General features: G+C 49.0%; 1 protein-coding gene and 1 pseudogene across 1 annotated transcript; both read right to left on the reverse strand.

The window, feature by feature from the left end:
• Positions 1–899: 899 nt before the first annotated feature.
• Positions 900–10,025, reverse strand: LOC119140780 (zinc finger and BTB domain-containing protein 7C-like). The gene is made up of 2 exons (XM_037372375.1): positions 8,851–10,025; positions 900–3,803 (listed from the first exon to the last, which is right to left on the reverse strand). Exons 1-2 carry the CDS (start codon positions 10,008–10,010, stop codon positions 3,167–3,169), a joined length of 1,797 nt encoding a protein of 598 aa, XP_037228272.1. The 5' UTR covers positions 10,011–10,025; the 3' UTR covers positions 900–3,166.
• A 5,963-nt stretch (positions 10,026–15,988) lies between these two features.
• The window catches only part of LOC119140902, a 2,847-nt pseudogene continuing 2,352 nt past the window's right edge, over positions 15,989–16,483 (reverse strand).

A 16,483-nucleotide genomic window follows, 5' to 3' on the forward strand; every position in this document is an offset into this window, starting at 1 on the left:
CAGGTCCATGCCCCTCCTGTGCTGAGGACTCCAGAGTTGGATGCAGCACTGCAGTGGGGGTCTCACCAGAGGGGAGCAGAGGTGCAGAGCCCCCTCCCTCGCCCTGCTGGCCACGCTGCTGGTGACACAGTCCGGTGCTCACCAGTACCTGCTGCAGCCAGGCCCTAGGAGCCGTGGTGAGAAGATGAACAAGAAGCCACCATGCCGTGAGCTGGGAGAGAGCCCCGTGTCCTTCCAGCCCCAGGCTTGTTGCTCATCCCAGCCTGCCTGGCTGGGGGAGGCGAGCAGAGCCCCGGGAAGGCACCTTCGCGCTCAGCTGGGCTCCCACCGGGATACCTGTGGCCTGGAGTCACCGCACAACATCAAAATGGGAAGAAATAGGGTTTTCTCTAGTCGTCCCTCCCCACCCCAAAATGTGATCTATGCCAGCACCCGGCTCCATCCAACCCAACCCAGCGCAATGTGGGAAAATGAATCTTAATTTGTTAATTGTCATCAGCATTGCAACGCCAACAATCTCCTCGGGTTGGAGCCTGTACCAGCTAAATGCTTAATTCATCTGTGATTAGTTCGGAAAGCACCAAATCTGTGTGTCCATCAAAAACCTGTAGACCCGAGGCCACGGGGATGGCCGCGCCGGCCCGAGGAGGGAGGCAGCTCAGCATCTGCAGCATCTTAGTCTTCTCAGCATGGCCACAGGCAAGAGAACCAAGTCCTGCTAATAATTTAAGAGCATCAATTAATACAGTTTAATAAATACATAGAATGATCAAGTTTCTTTTTTTTTTCCATCCACTTTCTAGCATCAATGAAAATTAAGGGTGATTGTCCCATGAGCAACTAAGGCAAATTTGTTTGTGTGTGTGTTTCTTTCTCCTTTTATGTTTTGATTTTCCCCCCCATTGTTTTGTACATAAAGCAATCACATAAAAATAGTTATAAATAGAAAAATTGCAAAGGTTTCCCCCCCTAGACAAATAGGAAAAAAACCCCCAACCAACCCAACAAACAAATTGAGACAGAAAAAACACCTTGCTTCAAGTCCTTGTAGATTATACAGTACTCAGCATCTTTGGATACTTTACGATGACTCCAAATCGTAGACAAAAAAACACCTGAAGTAACCAGTCATCTGCAAAACGTTGCTTGTGTAAGAAGTTGATATAGATTAAAAAAAAAAAGTTTGATGCAGTTTTAAGAAGTTTTCTCTTTTTTTTTTTTCCCCTTTTTTTTTTCTCCATTGACTTGTTGCACATGGAGTCTTTGTGGATTTCTTTTTGGAGGAGGAAGTGAGTGTTGAGCAGTTCCTTCGGATCGTTCTGCTGCGGATGGTCTCAGAGCAGAAGTCCTTCATGCCCTCATGGGGGTCTGTGGATCCTAGACCCCCTGTGTCCCCACCATGCTCGGGTGGGGAGACCCTCATCCAGCCACTGCTTCAGAGCAGCACCATTGATAGGAAACCCAAACAATTTATGAACCCACAGTCCTCTCATGCCCTTTTGATTCTGCTGACATTGAAAGGTAACTTAAAAAAAGAAAGAAAAAGCCCTAATTTGTAACATTTACATTTTCAAGTGCTGGTTTCATGTAAAACCAGCTTCCTGGGGCACCCACAGCAAGCTATCTCAGCTGATGGTGAAACTGGGGTCCCACCACATCTAAGAGGGACTGTCAGATGCAGGTGGCCATCAAAATGCCTTTATCCTCAAGGGTAGCTCATGCTTTTAGGGGCTGAAGGAGGCTGATGGGGCAATTCCAGCCAAATGTCTGCCACTTTTTTGGTATCAAAAGAATTATTAGACAGGAGTGACCAAGCCAGGGTCTGCAGGGATGCTGGGGAGGACCCCAGACCTATTGGCCACCATGGGTGACCTTCAGCTTTGGAGAACCCCATCGTATGTTACTGCCTCATCTTTTGAACCAACAAATGGTGAAGAAACAGTATTTATGCTTGGTCACAAGTAGACAATCTCATCTGCAAGACATCTTTAGTGGACTCCTTTCCCACAAAGATCCCTTCAGACAAGCAGCAGTGATATTTGCACACCCAGTTTTTTTCCCATCAGCATTGCAGATTGGGGGATACTCAAGTGTTTTGTACTTTTTTGTCATCAAAATAAATATAGGAATTAGGGGGAATTAAGGACAAAACCCCAGACATTTCAGAATGGTCAGTGGTGGTGAATTCTGACTCTTTGATTTGAAACAACTTTTCCATTTCAAAATTCCCATACAGTTTATTTTCACAAAGCGAAGGTTTAATAAAAGCCCAGAATCCAAACATTTCTGATCCTTCTAAAAATGTTCCTTCACTTTTTCAACCAACTGAAGTTAAAATATTCAAAAGTACTCAAAAGAGGCTTTGGTTCTCCTTCTGAAATTTTGAAAAGGCCAAAGAACCAAAATAAGTAAACCCCTCCTTTTCCACCCAGCTTTGCTCCTGGATGTTTTTCTATCTCTTTTTTTTTTTTTTTTTTTTTAAATGATTTTAGGGTCCCAACACATCCTGCACAGCAGGGCTTTCACCAGCCCTGCAAATCTGATATACCGCTGAGAAAGGCAAAGGCCAGGATCCTCCCCCTCCCAATGTGGCTGCTTGCCCCTCCCCTTTATCCCCTGTAGAATAAATTTTGTTGCCAGACATGGGAATTAAAAAAAAAAAAAAAGAAAAAAAATATCCTTTTGACCAAAAGGGCCAAGGGATGTAGCATATCAAAACCAAGTCTGGACGGCTTGTCAGTGTCCAGCAGGACTTGTGGGTGGAAAACGGGGAACACCTCCCCCAGAAGAGCCATCTCATGGTGATGGCCATGCCCTGGACTAAGGCAAGTGACATTTTCAGGAGTGTGGAAGAGAGCAGCAGTCCTGGCCTGGCCTTCCCAGGTGGAGTCACGAGTGGTGGGTGGCTGGACAGGGCAGTGCGTGCCCCACGGCCCCAAAGCCAAGTGCGTTGCAGAGTCTAAAGTGCCGGTGGCCATGGGGCGCAGCACTGGCTCCCCACCCGCTCGCCCCAGGGCTGGCCCTGTGCTCCAAGCCCCGTGGCAGGCCACAGTGGTGAGGGGATGAAGAGCTTCTTGGGAGCCAGATGATGCGCAAGGGCAGGTGGGGACCCTGAGGGAGCCGGTCGCCCTGCTGGGAAGGGAGTGGACCCATGGTGGGGCCAGGTTTAGTTGCTTATCTCAGAGATGGGAGCCACATGGCTGAGCCCTGCCAAGCCGCTGAAGCCCGTGCTCCAAGGATCGGGGAGGGGGAAGAAGGGTTGGGCAGCGAGGTTTTTGTTATGGCCCAGGGCGAAGGCGAAGATGCCCACGTTCCTCTCCATGTCCAGCTGGGCTCGCCTGAAGAGTTCCATCTGGGTTTCTTCAAACTTGCTCTCCAGCTCCTGCAGGCTGAAGGGGGTCTTGGCCTCGCTCAAAAAGTGCTTGGGGCTGGGGCCAGGAAGGCACATGGCCGCACCGCCAAGGTGGCCACTCATCTCCTCCAGTGTCGGTGGCATCATGAAGCTCTTCTCCACCAGTGGCCCACCAGGAGCAAAGAGCAAACCAGCCGCCCTCCACGCTGCCGGCTTGTGCCCTCGCCGGGGCCACGCAATCTGGCAGCTCTGGCGTTTGATGTGGCGGTGGAGGTGGTCAGATCGGGTGAAGCTTTTGTAGCAGAACTCACACTGGTAGGGCCGGATGCCCGTGTGGATGCGCATGTGGTTCTTCAGGTCATAGTTGTGCACAAATTTGGCGTTGCAGTGGATGCACAGGTACGGCCGCTCTCCTGTGTGCTTCCGCATGTGGATTTTGAGCTTGTCCTGCCTGCAAAAGAAAAGGCGCTTGGTCAGGTGGTGTAGGCTGGAAGGGATGTGGGTGGGATTGCTCCTGGGATCAGGAGAGGGAAAAGCGATGGGAAGGTGGGGAGCTCATCCCAGTATTCCCCCCAGTGTATGGATGCTCTCGCAGGCTGGTGTTTGTATCTGCCTCCTCCCAGGGTGACAGCACCTGAGCATAGCAAACATCTATCCCTCCACAGCAGGAGTTTGTAGCCCATCCCAGAGAGTTCAAAACATTCTAAATTGGAGGAAAACTCCCTCTGGAATAAACCCCCCCAAAATATGGGAATACTTAAAGAAGTACAGCTATATTCTTGCCTGCAAATAAGGAAATCAGTTGAGTTTTGAGAGCAGGGCAATGTGGGGCAATACTGCTTAAATGAAGTCCCTCTTGGAGGTAATTTTCCTTTCCTTTTATCCTTGCACTGACCACTGAGTGTCTCAGGAGCTTTCGTTTGAAGCAGGAGCATGGCAGAGGGTGAGGCAGGCAGAGGTGCCACTGCACCCACTGTCCTTCCCTGCCATGTCCCCCAAGGCCAGCACACACCCAGCCCCACACCCATTCTGGAGAAGGTTTTTAAATACAGCCGTGGGACAGCATAATATTCATCCCAATGGCACTTACTTACAAATATAGTTTGGTTGGCTTTTTTAAGGGGAACATCTAAAAGCTGGAATGTTTTTCCCAAGCTGGCAGTCTGATCGCTAGTTTTTTTCCCCAACACACATTTCCTTTTGCGGTCTACAAAAATCACAGCTAAGGCACACAATTCTAAAAAGTGAAGCTCATCGTAGCTGAGGTGAGCCAAGCGTGCTGCCTAGGTTGCACCAGCAGAGTTCAAGTATGTAAACAGCAAAGTGGGAGAATTCATCTTGCTTTCCCAAATGCTTTCAGTATGATCCCCCCAAGACGTTAGTAATGCGGTTAAGAATATGTAGAATATATGGATTCATGTCATTATTATATATAAAATATGTAAGCATGCAAAAAAAAAAGGCAAAATACACCCAAAAAATCCATTTGCACTGGCAGGGCAAGCCCTCAGAGCTTGCAAGGTGCTGCCTTTGCACTAATTTCTGCCAACCCGCCCGTGTGCATCTTCAAATAGTTTTTGGTGATGTGATCAGCTGCACACTGGTGTTGGTCATGCCATGAGGAATGCAGCCCTGGGATGCGCATCCCTGTAAACCAGTCCCTCGGGATCTAGGATGCAGAGAAGCATCCTAGCAGGAGTCACTTCTTCACCAGCTGATGCTTTACTGCCTTTGGGGACCGGTCCCAGCCTGGTCCTGTACCTGCAGCAGCAGCACTGGCAGTGGAGATGCTCCCTGACTGTACGGAGCTTGTAATGAGGTTTACAACTCATGTAGATTTTTAGGGAGACAGAAAAAAAGCCTCTCTCAGTCCCCATGCCAAGCCCGGGGACTGCTCCCAACTTCCCACTCTGCAATTTTCAAAGATGCTGTTATCCCAAGATTTTACCAAGGGCCCGTTTCCCCTGAAAGGGCTGAAATCAGTTCTCAGCAGCAGCAGACAAAGCAGTGTGGAAAATTTCATCCTCAACAGATAATGTGCAGTGAAGTTGTAAGCAGATGAACACATGGGCTCATAATGTGAAGAGTTGGGCAACGTTAATAAAAAGCAGAGTTACTAGCCCTACCTATAATATAATTTAAACCTATATATGCAGTGTTTAACCTAGCAGGATCACTTTTCCTAATAAACATGCAGCATGCCAGGACTGTATTATGTAAATACAGGCAAAGGTTTTTTCAGGCTGTTACCCATCTCTGGCAGCAGATGGGGAAAAACTCAATCCTCCCTGCCCCGGCAGCATCCCTGTGGGGTGGAAGAGAGGTTTTATGGCTTTACCTGGAAAAGCTTGGAGGCTGGGGAGGAGCGAGATGCTCCAGCTGCGGTGAAGCACCCAGGGGAGGATGTGGCACGGGAAACACAGGCTCTGCGAGATGGGAGCTTGGCTTGCAGGCTCTCCGGAGGAGAACCGCACTCTGTGTGTGTGAATAACCTTAATGCAATTGCATTAGGAGAGTGATTAGGGCTCTGCGAGCTGTCACAACACAAATAATAGGAATAAATAACGTTAACCTTTCTGGCTGGAACAGTTTCTCCTTGAGCACTCTGGAGTTGTCTTGGTGGAAAAGCTGAAATATTTGCAGTTTTCTCCAGTGTTTTAGCAGGCTAAAACAGCAGACTAGAAGCTGAGCAGCCTTTGTTTAAGGAAAACATTAATGAGCCATTAAAAGAAGTCCTGCTTCCTGCGATCAGATAACCCTGGGAGTCGGAAGCAGCAGATCCAGGTGCACAAGGGGTTCTTGCCATGGGATGCAGGATCCCACTGATGCGAAGGGGAAGGGACCTGATGGGGAGGTTGGGGGATTTCTCACCCAGGAAAAGGTATTTTCTCTATATATTTCCCAGTATATTTGCTCCTCCACAGTTCCTCAAACACAGAAATAACACAAAGGATTGATGCATTCAGAAATCCCATTCGGGAACCTCCACTTCCCTGCACCCTCATTCCCAGGGGACCCCAAGGGGGACCATCTGGGCTTGCATCTCCCGACAACAGCACTGGTCACTGCCATGGTTGCGAGTCTGATGCTTTCGGAAGCACAAAATACCCCCCTCTGAGAGCAAAACACCTAACACAAGCAGCAGCGTTCAGGAAATCCGGGCAGAAATCTCTTTCTACATCTCAATCACTCCACTTTGCTTAGATACTCTTTCTCCTAAAGGAGAGCTCTCACATTAGAGTAATGCTGAAAATTACTTAAACTCCCCCCCCAACCCAAACACCTGTGTGCTACTCAGAATATTTCCAAATGCATTTAAAAATCAACCAATGTTTTGAGATTTCCACTTTGGTCAGGGTGTTAAAGAAGGAAAAGCCCTCCAGCCTTCAGCTCTGCGTGGGGTGACCCAAACGAATGGCTTCATTTTAATGAATGATGAAGGGAGACTGCACCGTTAGGTTAATCCCAATTTTCTTTGTGATTATTTTATTGTGTTGTGGACCCCCTACCCCTGTGATTTGTGTTTAGAAGCTGTTGAGCATATAGGGGGATGTAGAAGCCATCGGGTTTAACCCTTCCTTAGTAATGGACCACCCTAGACCATCTCGGTGTGGAGCTTTTAACCTCCAAGGTGCTGATTTAATCTGTCTGGAGCAGTGGTCAGGATACCTGAATTCCCACCTGAACCCTCCTACCAACCTCTGCAGTGACTGTGAGTCAGTACCAACATCTCTCCGTGCCTCAGTTTCCCCAAACAAAGCCAACGGTGCTGCCCTTGCTTGTACAGGACTCTGAGAGCCCTCTGGGAGGGCTCAGCTCTATCCACCCTGTTACAGGGAAGGTCTCAGTGACAGGTCAAGGCAAGCTCTTTCCTCATCAGCAATTAGCACCTGCAGCATTACACTCAGGAGAGGGATGGGGACAGCAGGAGGGGCTGGCCAGTTGGTCCCTCCAGCCCAGGATGCAGCCACACTCACTAGGCTGAAGCCACCCCGCTCCTCCCAGCAGAACCCGCCTGTCTGGAGGTGACAACCCAGTGCTAACCTGGGGATGCAGCACCAGCAGGAGCCGGATACAAATTCCTGCAGGCAGATATTAGCACCAGGCAGCGGCCTTTCCCCTGCAGATACCAGGGTAAGCCAGCTCATGTCACATACATCTGCCCAAGGCATGATGGCAGCCAGGAGCTGAAATACCATGCTCTTGTCAGAAAGATTTATTATTATGGTAAAGATTGTACTCATTAGATATTAATTATACCCAGCAAGAGCAGGTCCAGGAATCTATTTGTCTCTGCTCACTGATTAAATTTGTCCAACTTTTCAGAGAAGGGTTTCAAGCTGTAGCATTAGATTTGTGTAGCCCGCTCTGATTTATTACCATCAAGGGGTCTGCTGGAGTGATGAGAGGTGCAAAGGCATTTGGTACAAGGGGTGGATCTGGCCGGCCATGCCTGCCTCGGAGCAGCCCATGTTGGGGCTGGTCTCACCTAGCTTTGAGGTACCTAAAAGTTAGTTGCCTTAGCTTAAGCCCCACAGGTTGTCTTCATGGTCAGGGGTGACACCTTCGCTCATCCCCTTTCCTCTTCTACCTCTCTGAGGGTGCTGATCTTCTTCCACTGACCATGGAGGGAGTCAAGGTGCCAGGCTCTTGGGTGGCCAGCATTTGGGGTGATGAATCACAGAATAATTTAGGTTGGAAAAGATCCTGAAGATCATTGAGTTCAACCGTTAACCCAGCACTGCCAAGCCCACCACTAAACCATGGCCCTGAGCACCACATCTATACATCTTTTAAATACCCCCAGGGCTAGTGACTCCACCACCTCCCTGGGCAGCCTGTGCCTGATGACCCTTTCTGTGAAGACATTTTTCCTCATTCCCAACCTGAACCTTCTCTGGTTGGCCATTTCCTCTCATCCTATTGCTTGTTACTCAGAAGAGACCAACACCCACCTCACTACTAACATATAATAGTTAGGACTGCTCCAGCCACAGAAAGCCCAGACACTGTCATGCCTAAACATGTGCAACTTGGTTGTGGTCTACACTGATGCCAAAATGTGCAAACCCAAACTAATTACATCCCACAGCTAAATGGCCCTCCCAACTCAACGCATCTCCCAGCACATTAGAGACGAAGCCTCCTTGGCTGTTCGACCATCTGTTTTCCAGCTCCCTCTGGTCCAACTGTGGTGAATGATGGTGGGGTTGAAAACATCCTGTTACTTCTTTAAGCTTTTGTCCAGCGAGGGGATGGATCTAGTGAGTTGTGGATGTGATCCACAACCCACCAAAATCAGTAAGTTCATTTTCTTCCTTCACCCTCCCTTCCTCGCTTTTTTCCTGAAGGGATAGAGATCATACCCTGCTTTCTTTGCTATTTTTTTTTGGGGGGAAAAAGAGACGTGTGGCTTAGGAATCAGCCATGGGTGATGATGTGGCCCCTCCAACCACCCCACCCCCTCCTCACGCACGGCAGAGGTCACCAACGCATACCTGGTAAAGCGAACTTCACAGATATTGCACATATACGGCTTCTCTCCCGTGTGGGTCCTCATGTGCCTGGGCAGCTTGCCGGCTCCCATGATGACTTTGTTACAGATGGGACATTGCTGGGATGCCTTGGGCTTTATCTTCCTCTCCTCCTTCAGGGGCCATGGGGGAAAAACTCCTCCAAATTGGGTAGCGCTTAGGAAATTGAGATAAGCGCTATAGTCAGTCTCTGCCTTAATATGCCCTAAGGGAGCTGCTGGGGTGTTGGTAAACATGTCCTTGAAGAAGTCATTAGGGAAAGGAGGCGGAGGCAGGTCTTCCTTCTCCTCCTCTTCCTTGATCTTCCTCTTTTTGATCACCAGATCCAAGGGGCCGTTGTCTACTTGTGGCTCCTCGAGCTGGGAGAAGGAGCTAAAATCGCTTTTCCATAGATGGGGGAAGAAGCTAGGGGTGAAAGGAGAGAGAGCTGGCCTCCTTTCTGGGATGCTTGCCTTAGGGTACAAGTTTTCCCTCAGCGAGGACTCGATGGAGAAGTCCCGTATCAAGCCCAAGTGTCCAGAGGAGTTACTGGCTGGGTAGTGATTTGGAAAGTCTTTAGGTGCTTCTGTATATGCTTCTTCAGTAAGATCAGACTTCGAAGGGCTTTGGTGACAGCTTACTTTTTGGACATCGGTTAGGTTCTCCTGATTGACAAAATCTTCCACTTCTTCCTCCTCATCTTCATCTTTGTCATCATCTTTGTCCTCTTTGTCATCTTCCTCCTCTGCCTCTCTGTCAGGCTCCATGATTTCAAGGCATACATTGATAATGCACTGGATCTCCAGCATCTTGGCAGCGCTGAGGATGTGCTTGACATTTGAGGTGGTGATGGTGAGGGTTGAGGTGTAGGCAAACTCCAGGATGGCAGAAAGTGCTTCAGGCTTGACAAAGTCAATCTCGTAAACATAGGGCTGGTCTGTTAAAGTGCCAGTAGTAAAGAGTTTTTTGAAGTACTTGCTGCAGGTAGCAAGGACGGACCGATGGGTCCGGTACTCCTGGTCTTGTACAATGAGGATGACATCGCAGAGGAGACCATCATGCCGCTGCTCATTTAAACCACATAAGACTTCACTGCTGTGGTTCGGGAATGGGATCCCAATAAGATCTTCAATGCCATTGGCCATATTCTCATTTAGCGCCCTAGGACAAAACAGACAGTAGAGCATTAAGAGGACTCCAATAATGCCAAAACGACCCTGCCTCTTCTCGGTTGTCCTCCCCTCCCTTGCCTCACCTGGACCTCTCTAATCACCTCCTGCTTGCACTGCCCCAGTGAATCTCCATGTCACCTTCAACTCTTTCCAGGTCCTCTGTGATTTAACCTCTGCTTCCCTCCACACCTCTTCATCTCCTTCTTTGTCTTCATCCTTCTTGGTTCCCACCCTGTTCCCCTTTTTATAACCACCACAAGCTCCCTCTTGTCTTTCACATCCCTCCCCCAGGAACCTTGTGCAATGACTCCCTCCCCATCACGTTTCTTCCACATCCTCCCAGAGCCAACATCTTTCCAGACACATGCTGGATTTGCCCTGCCAGGAATTATGTGGTGAAAGGGTGATACTGTATTGCTTCACACTGCCAAGTGCCAGCACCTACAGCACTTAAGCAAGAGGAGCCATGGAGTGTCCATCTCATCTACATGATTATTTTGGGGACTGGTACAACTGGAGGTCCCAAACAGAAGGGACTGTTGGTCATGGCTGTGTGCTGCAGTAGGGGAGCAGTCCTTATGGACCAGCAGGTCTCCAGTTCTGCAGCCTTCTGTTACTTCATGCCTGGAAGCTATCCCATGTCACCTCAGCATGTGGACAACCTGCATAGGGATGTCTTCCCGAGGGATCTAGGAATGGGGGAGGCAAGCGAGGAGTTGTGCATCACTGTACCTAAACACTCAGAGAAAGACAACCAGGGAGCAAGGGCCTGGCCACAGGCAGATGACTGTCTGCTGCCATCACCCATGAGCTGAGCTTGCTCCATTCCCAATCCTGTTTGGACTTGTTAGCATGGTATCAAGTGCCCTGTGCATCTTGGCAGACACCTTCCCCTGCCAGAGCAGCTCCAGCTTCAAAGGGAAATTCGGAAGCAAAAAGCCCACACCCAACAGGAAAACCTGATTTTTTTCCCATTTTTTTATCTGTAAGATGTTTCCTCTTTCATATGGCTCCAGCAGCCCTTCCACTTGAGAAATCCCAGGAAAGGAGAGTGACTTCCTCCAGCAGGTGATGAATACATTAATCCCATCACACACGAAACATCAAACAGCCAGAATAACTTTGAATACACTAACCCTTTGGAAACCCCCAGGACACAGAGCATGTGTTCATGCAGTGTCACCTCTACCAGCCCCGGCTCGTGGCCCTGCTGCAGGTAGACACTCAGTTCACAGCTGAGCTGTTAACCTCCAAGAGAGCCCAGGGTACACATTAAGGAACGCTGCAGCCCCACTCCAGCCCCTTTTGCAAGGCTAAGACCATCAGGCAGGTTCTCAATCCCACCCTCTGCATCTCTAGCAGGTTCCCAATCCCACCCCATGCCACCTCCGCATCTCTTGTGGGATCCATCACCACCTCCTGGATGTCCTTCTCAGTTTCTGGCTGTGCTGACTCCAAACCTCCTTCCCACCACTTGTGGGGACCTGGTCTACTTCATGGTGAGGGGCTGGCTCCCACCCTACTACCTGCCTCCAGCCCTCAGGGATGGAAAGAGCCTGGTCTGATGGACATTGTCCAGGGAAATCCTTGCTTCACCTTGTCCAGCAAGCCAGTGACCCTTGAGGGAGGCTGGGGAGCCATAGAGAGGAACAGACTGCAGCAAACATTCCTGTGGGAAGAGGAATGCCATCTCCCTTCTCCTCCCTCCACAGGGTCAATCTCCACAGGAGACCTTGCAGATTCTCCCCCACATAATCAGCACTGCCAACACTTGCTGTGTGGAGCTGGTGAGCAGGGGCCTTGGGAAGACGATGCAACCACGATGGAGCAACTCCGGGAAAGGTTACAGACCACCAGCCTGGTGGAGCAACACCTGGACAGGGGACAAGCTAGTCCTGAGCTAGCGAAGCTTCGTGGGGGGCTGGAGGGCAGCCCACACCATGGAGAGCCCTCTCCAACCACTCCCCCGTGCCCAGAGATGGGGAGAGGAACTAGGAATTACACCCCTCCCAGCCCCGCTCATCTCCAGCCACCACAGTTTTCAGCCGAGGGATGATGCTCCAGCCCCACATCCAGCGGTGTGCCCATTAGCTCCACGCTAATTATGTCTGTTGTCTGAAACAAATTGATTCATTACAGTGTGCTGTGCTTGAACATGTTAACTAGCTACACTCTACCAGCCTGACTGACTCCATATCAAATCTTCCTTGAAAATTACTGATAAATGAAAGTAAACCCAATGTGTGCTCCAAGTGGAGTGAAAGATAATAAATAACCCCTGAGACAGGAAGGAAAAGACAATTTCTTTTTTAGGGCTTTGTATCCTTAATAATAAGCATGAGCAATTAAATTTCTATTGCTGTATTTATCGTCTACTCATATATTTTTGTTTGGAAGGAGCATCAGTGTTAAAGGAGCTCCTTGCTTGAAAGAATGTGTCTTCCTATGAATCTATTTTGATCTTTTATTGCCAGATCTCCCTAAGTGCAAAAGATCAGAAAAGCAGAATATTAAGACTATGCTGACAATTGTTTTTATAGAGGTTTTTGCTGGACGCTAAACTCCATCCTCCCTAATTCATGGATTATTCACTCAGCAGCAACAAAGCAAGAAAAAATGGAATTAGGAGATCAGAGGGTATGTGATTATAAACTGAACTGATGTACAGCTCCTGTTGGTGGAAATGGAATCCTTTTCCTTTCTTTTCCCCTCCTGGTCCTCTTGAGACGTGGTTCTGTTAACTGAAGCACTTAGGCAAGCCGATAACTTTACAGGATGCTGTCAAAATTGAAAGGATTCATGTCATTTAAATGGGGGTGAGGGGAGAAGAGAAACAGCTCATTCATTTGATACATTTGCATTTTTTAAACTCGAAGAGTGGTTGTGACAGCTCCAGAGCTCAGTGAGCTGAGAAATGACCTTATGGTTCCCATGCCCCCAGGAGGTCGATGGCCAGAGGCTGGAAGTGTGCTAAGGCTGAGTTTCCTTCCTCCCCCTTCCTCTCCCCCTCCTGCACTCCCCCTTCCCCTCCCCAGGCCAAGGGTGGTTCGCAAGAAAAACAGGTATAAAAATAGCATCTGATGGTGACAAATGTCACCAGTACATGCACAACACATGCAAAATGCTGAGAACCTACATGAGTTTAAACAGAAAAATCCCATTTTAATAGAAAATTACAGCATTGTTAAAATAAACGGGGGGGAGGGAGGGAAGGGTGAGGGCACCTAAAATAAATGTATTTTGCGAGACGTCTTGAAACATTGTTATGGGGATGCCTAAAACTCATTCATTACTTTCTTGCCATGAAAAGCCCCATTTATAAAAAGAATGATCCTGGGAGATGCTACTGGTATACAGGACCACTGCCCCTAGTGAGTTCTGCCAGTGTCCTTAGGCACCTGAGGCTGCAACAGGAGAAAAGGGGACTGGAGGGAACTGAGCTTTGTCCCCTTTTTTGGATGAAAATCCTTCTGGTTTTGGGAAGGATGGGGCTTTGCTGGCTTGGGGTGGAAACTGCTGTGCCAGCTCAATGGAGATGTGTAGGCAGATGCAGGCAGGAGTCTCAGCTATGATGCCAAGGTTTAACCTCACTGCCTGCCTGGGCATGGGGGATACAACTCAGACACAAGCCAGGGACCACAGCAATATCATAAACAGCCTGCAATGCGCACTGCCTGGGTGACCCAAAGCTCATCCAGGACACTCTGCTGCTCAAAAGCCCTTCTTTTTATTTTTGTGGTTGTTGCTTTTCTCACGTTTCCTTTTTAACTTCAAGTCTCTTTCAGTACAGCACAGCCTCTGAAAGCTAAAATAAAATCGAAATATCGAAACAAAGGTGAAATGCTCATTTAGTGTTATGATAAGTTAAAAAGATATATACTCAGTAGTATGATAGAGCTATACATACCACCTACATTCTTTCTATGAGGGAAATGTAGGACTGCCACAGCTCAGGGGAGCTTGGGGAGAGATGTGCCAGCCCTGAGGTGGGACAAGATCCTGCCCCTGGGTCTCATCATTGCGCAAAGCCAGGAGCAGATCTGTGACCCGTGAGAGCTCCTCATCAGCGCTTCCCTCTCCCATCTCCTTCCTCATCTCCGGCAACAATGCCCTGCCCAGCCGGGCCCTCAGAGGAGATAAAGGCTGCCAGGAAGAGCCCAGGCTTGTGCAACGCGTGCTCCTGGTCCAGGGCTACAGCAGGACTGGGGCATGTCCCCTTCCCACCCCGCCATCTCTGGGACAGCGCTTCACAAGCTGAGTCTTAGCTGGGAGAGGGCAATTTTGGCCTTTAATTGTATCTGATGAGTGACATTGTTACTATAACATGCAGCATTTTAATATTTGAATACCTTAATATATATTCACATATTATTTTAATATTTTTATATAAATTGTTTCTATATGTATATAAGCACATATATATAAAAGCATAAATGTATATATTTACATGTCTAATTTTTTATATTTCTATATTTTTATATTTGGATATTTGAAAAGAGATTCTCGGAGCATTTCCTCCTGAATTGTGCATTGCTTGGCTTCTCTTTGCTATGATTTTCCCCACAGGAGGTGCTGGCTCCAAACCACATTTCTTTTTGGTGCGCCTATATTCATTCTCCCTGGGAGTGCCACCCCAAAGATATGGGGGTGCCCCAAGGTAAGCTGGGGAGTGCAAAGCAGCTGCCCCCCCCCCCCATGCTCATTCTGCATTCAGCACAGATGAAGGAGCCTGAGGCTCAGATGATCTCTGCCTGCTACCCATGTCAAAATGACATTCTCCAGGCAAATCAATGGCATCTCCAATCCTTCCCTTCGCCAGCCAGTGCATGGAGCAGGGTTTGGGGTGCAAGCCCAGGGGCAAGGCTTGGGATTGGGCATCCCAAAACACTGCTCCCCTGGCCATATTACCAACAGAGCATCCCTCTTGCTTGGTCCCTGCAGGCACAAAACCCCAGGAGGGATTCAAGCTCTATATCTGAAGCATGAGGCCATCCAGCAAAGCATCCCAGGGTGCCTGGACCTGGATTTGGGGTGCTGAGCATCCCTGGCCACCCCAACCTGCTGCTGGCGGCAGGAGAGGGAGTAGCAGCAGGTCTCAACAGCTTTCCCCATCCCGATTTATTTTCTACCACCAACTCCTTCCCCCTGCCCGGGGCACTTGGCGCCGGAGTGGACAGACACCTTGGCTTTGCTGTTTTGTGCCTGTCCTCTTTCCCAATCCAATCCCTGCTCCAGGCTGTGGGAGTGGAGGCAGCAGAGGTGAGTTGGCTGCTCTCCCTCTGCATCTACCTGTGGTCCTGTGTACGCAGACCTGCTATATATCCATCAGTCCATAAATATACGTGTTTTCCTTTTTTTCCCCAGGTTTTTGTGCCTCTTCATAATGAGGCCAATTAAGATGTGCATGTGAGATTACCCTAATCTGTCAAAATTACAGCTGCTTTCTATGGGTATGCTGACCAGTGATGAGAGCTCCTGCTCCTTAGCTGTGTTATTTTGGGGGTATAGGGATGCTGGGGCTCTGTTCCCGCATCTGCTGACTGCTCTGTGACCTTGAGCAAGACCCTTGCGCGAGTGTCCCTGCATGAGGTCACCCACGTTGACACCTCACCCAAAGCCAGCCCCATGGGGACACCACCATTGCCTTGGCCAAGCACTTGACTCCAGTTTGGTAGATGCCTTCTTTCATACCAAGAAGGAGTTGGGATCCCTAAAAACCTATTTGAAAGGCAGGCAGAGAGTTGTTTTGTTTTTTTATTAAAAAAAAAATTAAAAAGGTGGTTTTTTAATGAAAAAAAAAGGTGTAAAATGCAAAAAAGGCAAATATTCCCTTAAGTACACTGCCCCTCTGAACATCTTGTCTCCAGAAGAACATGTTATTAAACCACCCACACCCAGTACCCAGCATTCCCCCCTCGGCAGGAAGGTGGGGCAGAGCCTGCTCTCGCCTTTCAATCCCTTCCTGAGACGCCTGAAACGATGAGGAAAATGTGGTGACACAGCCGCTGCGCCCTTGCCAGGAAAACCGTCGGGTTTCTAAAGGAGATGAGCCACTTGGTGGGCCCCGAGATGCTGGTGCGGCAGGGACCCGGCACCAGCAACAGCACCGGGGTTTACTGGGGAGGAGCACCCACCTCAGCCTCTGGTAACTGAGACCAGCCTTCCCCTGGGACCAGTCTGGCTTGGGGAGTACGGGAAGCTGGGAAAGGTGGGAGGTGGATGGTTTTTAAGAGGTACATCATAATATTCCAAAACTGAGGTTCTCTGCTGAAAAAATCATGGATTTTGCTTCAATCTAGACAAAGTAGCAAAGGGTAGAGGTCCCCAAAGTGATGCTTGGCAAGGATGGATGCAAAGAGGGTCACATTCATCATGGAAGATGCTCTCTTGCAGCAAGGACAGGGAGGAAGCCTGTAGGTGTCTGCAGAGGTGGCATCACCCCATGT

Source organism: Falco rusticolus, chromosome W, assembly GCF_015220075.1.
Source record: "Falco rusticolus isolate bFalRus1 chromosome W, bFalRus1.pri, whole genome shotgun sequence".
Lineage (NCBI taxonomy): Eukaryota > Metazoa > Chordata > Aves > Falconiformes > Falconidae > Falco > Falco rusticolus.

Bases quoted from the DNA above. Each gene is read 5' to 3' on its own strand.
- LOC119140780 (XM_037372375.1), bottom strand. From the start codon at position 10,010: ATGGCCAATGGCATTGAAGATCTTATTGGGATCCCATTCCCGAACCAC. The intron at 3,804-8,850 runs GTATGCGTTGGT...TTTCTTTTGCAG, and splicing joins TGTGAAGTTCGCTTTACCAG to GCAGGACAAGCTCAAAATCC.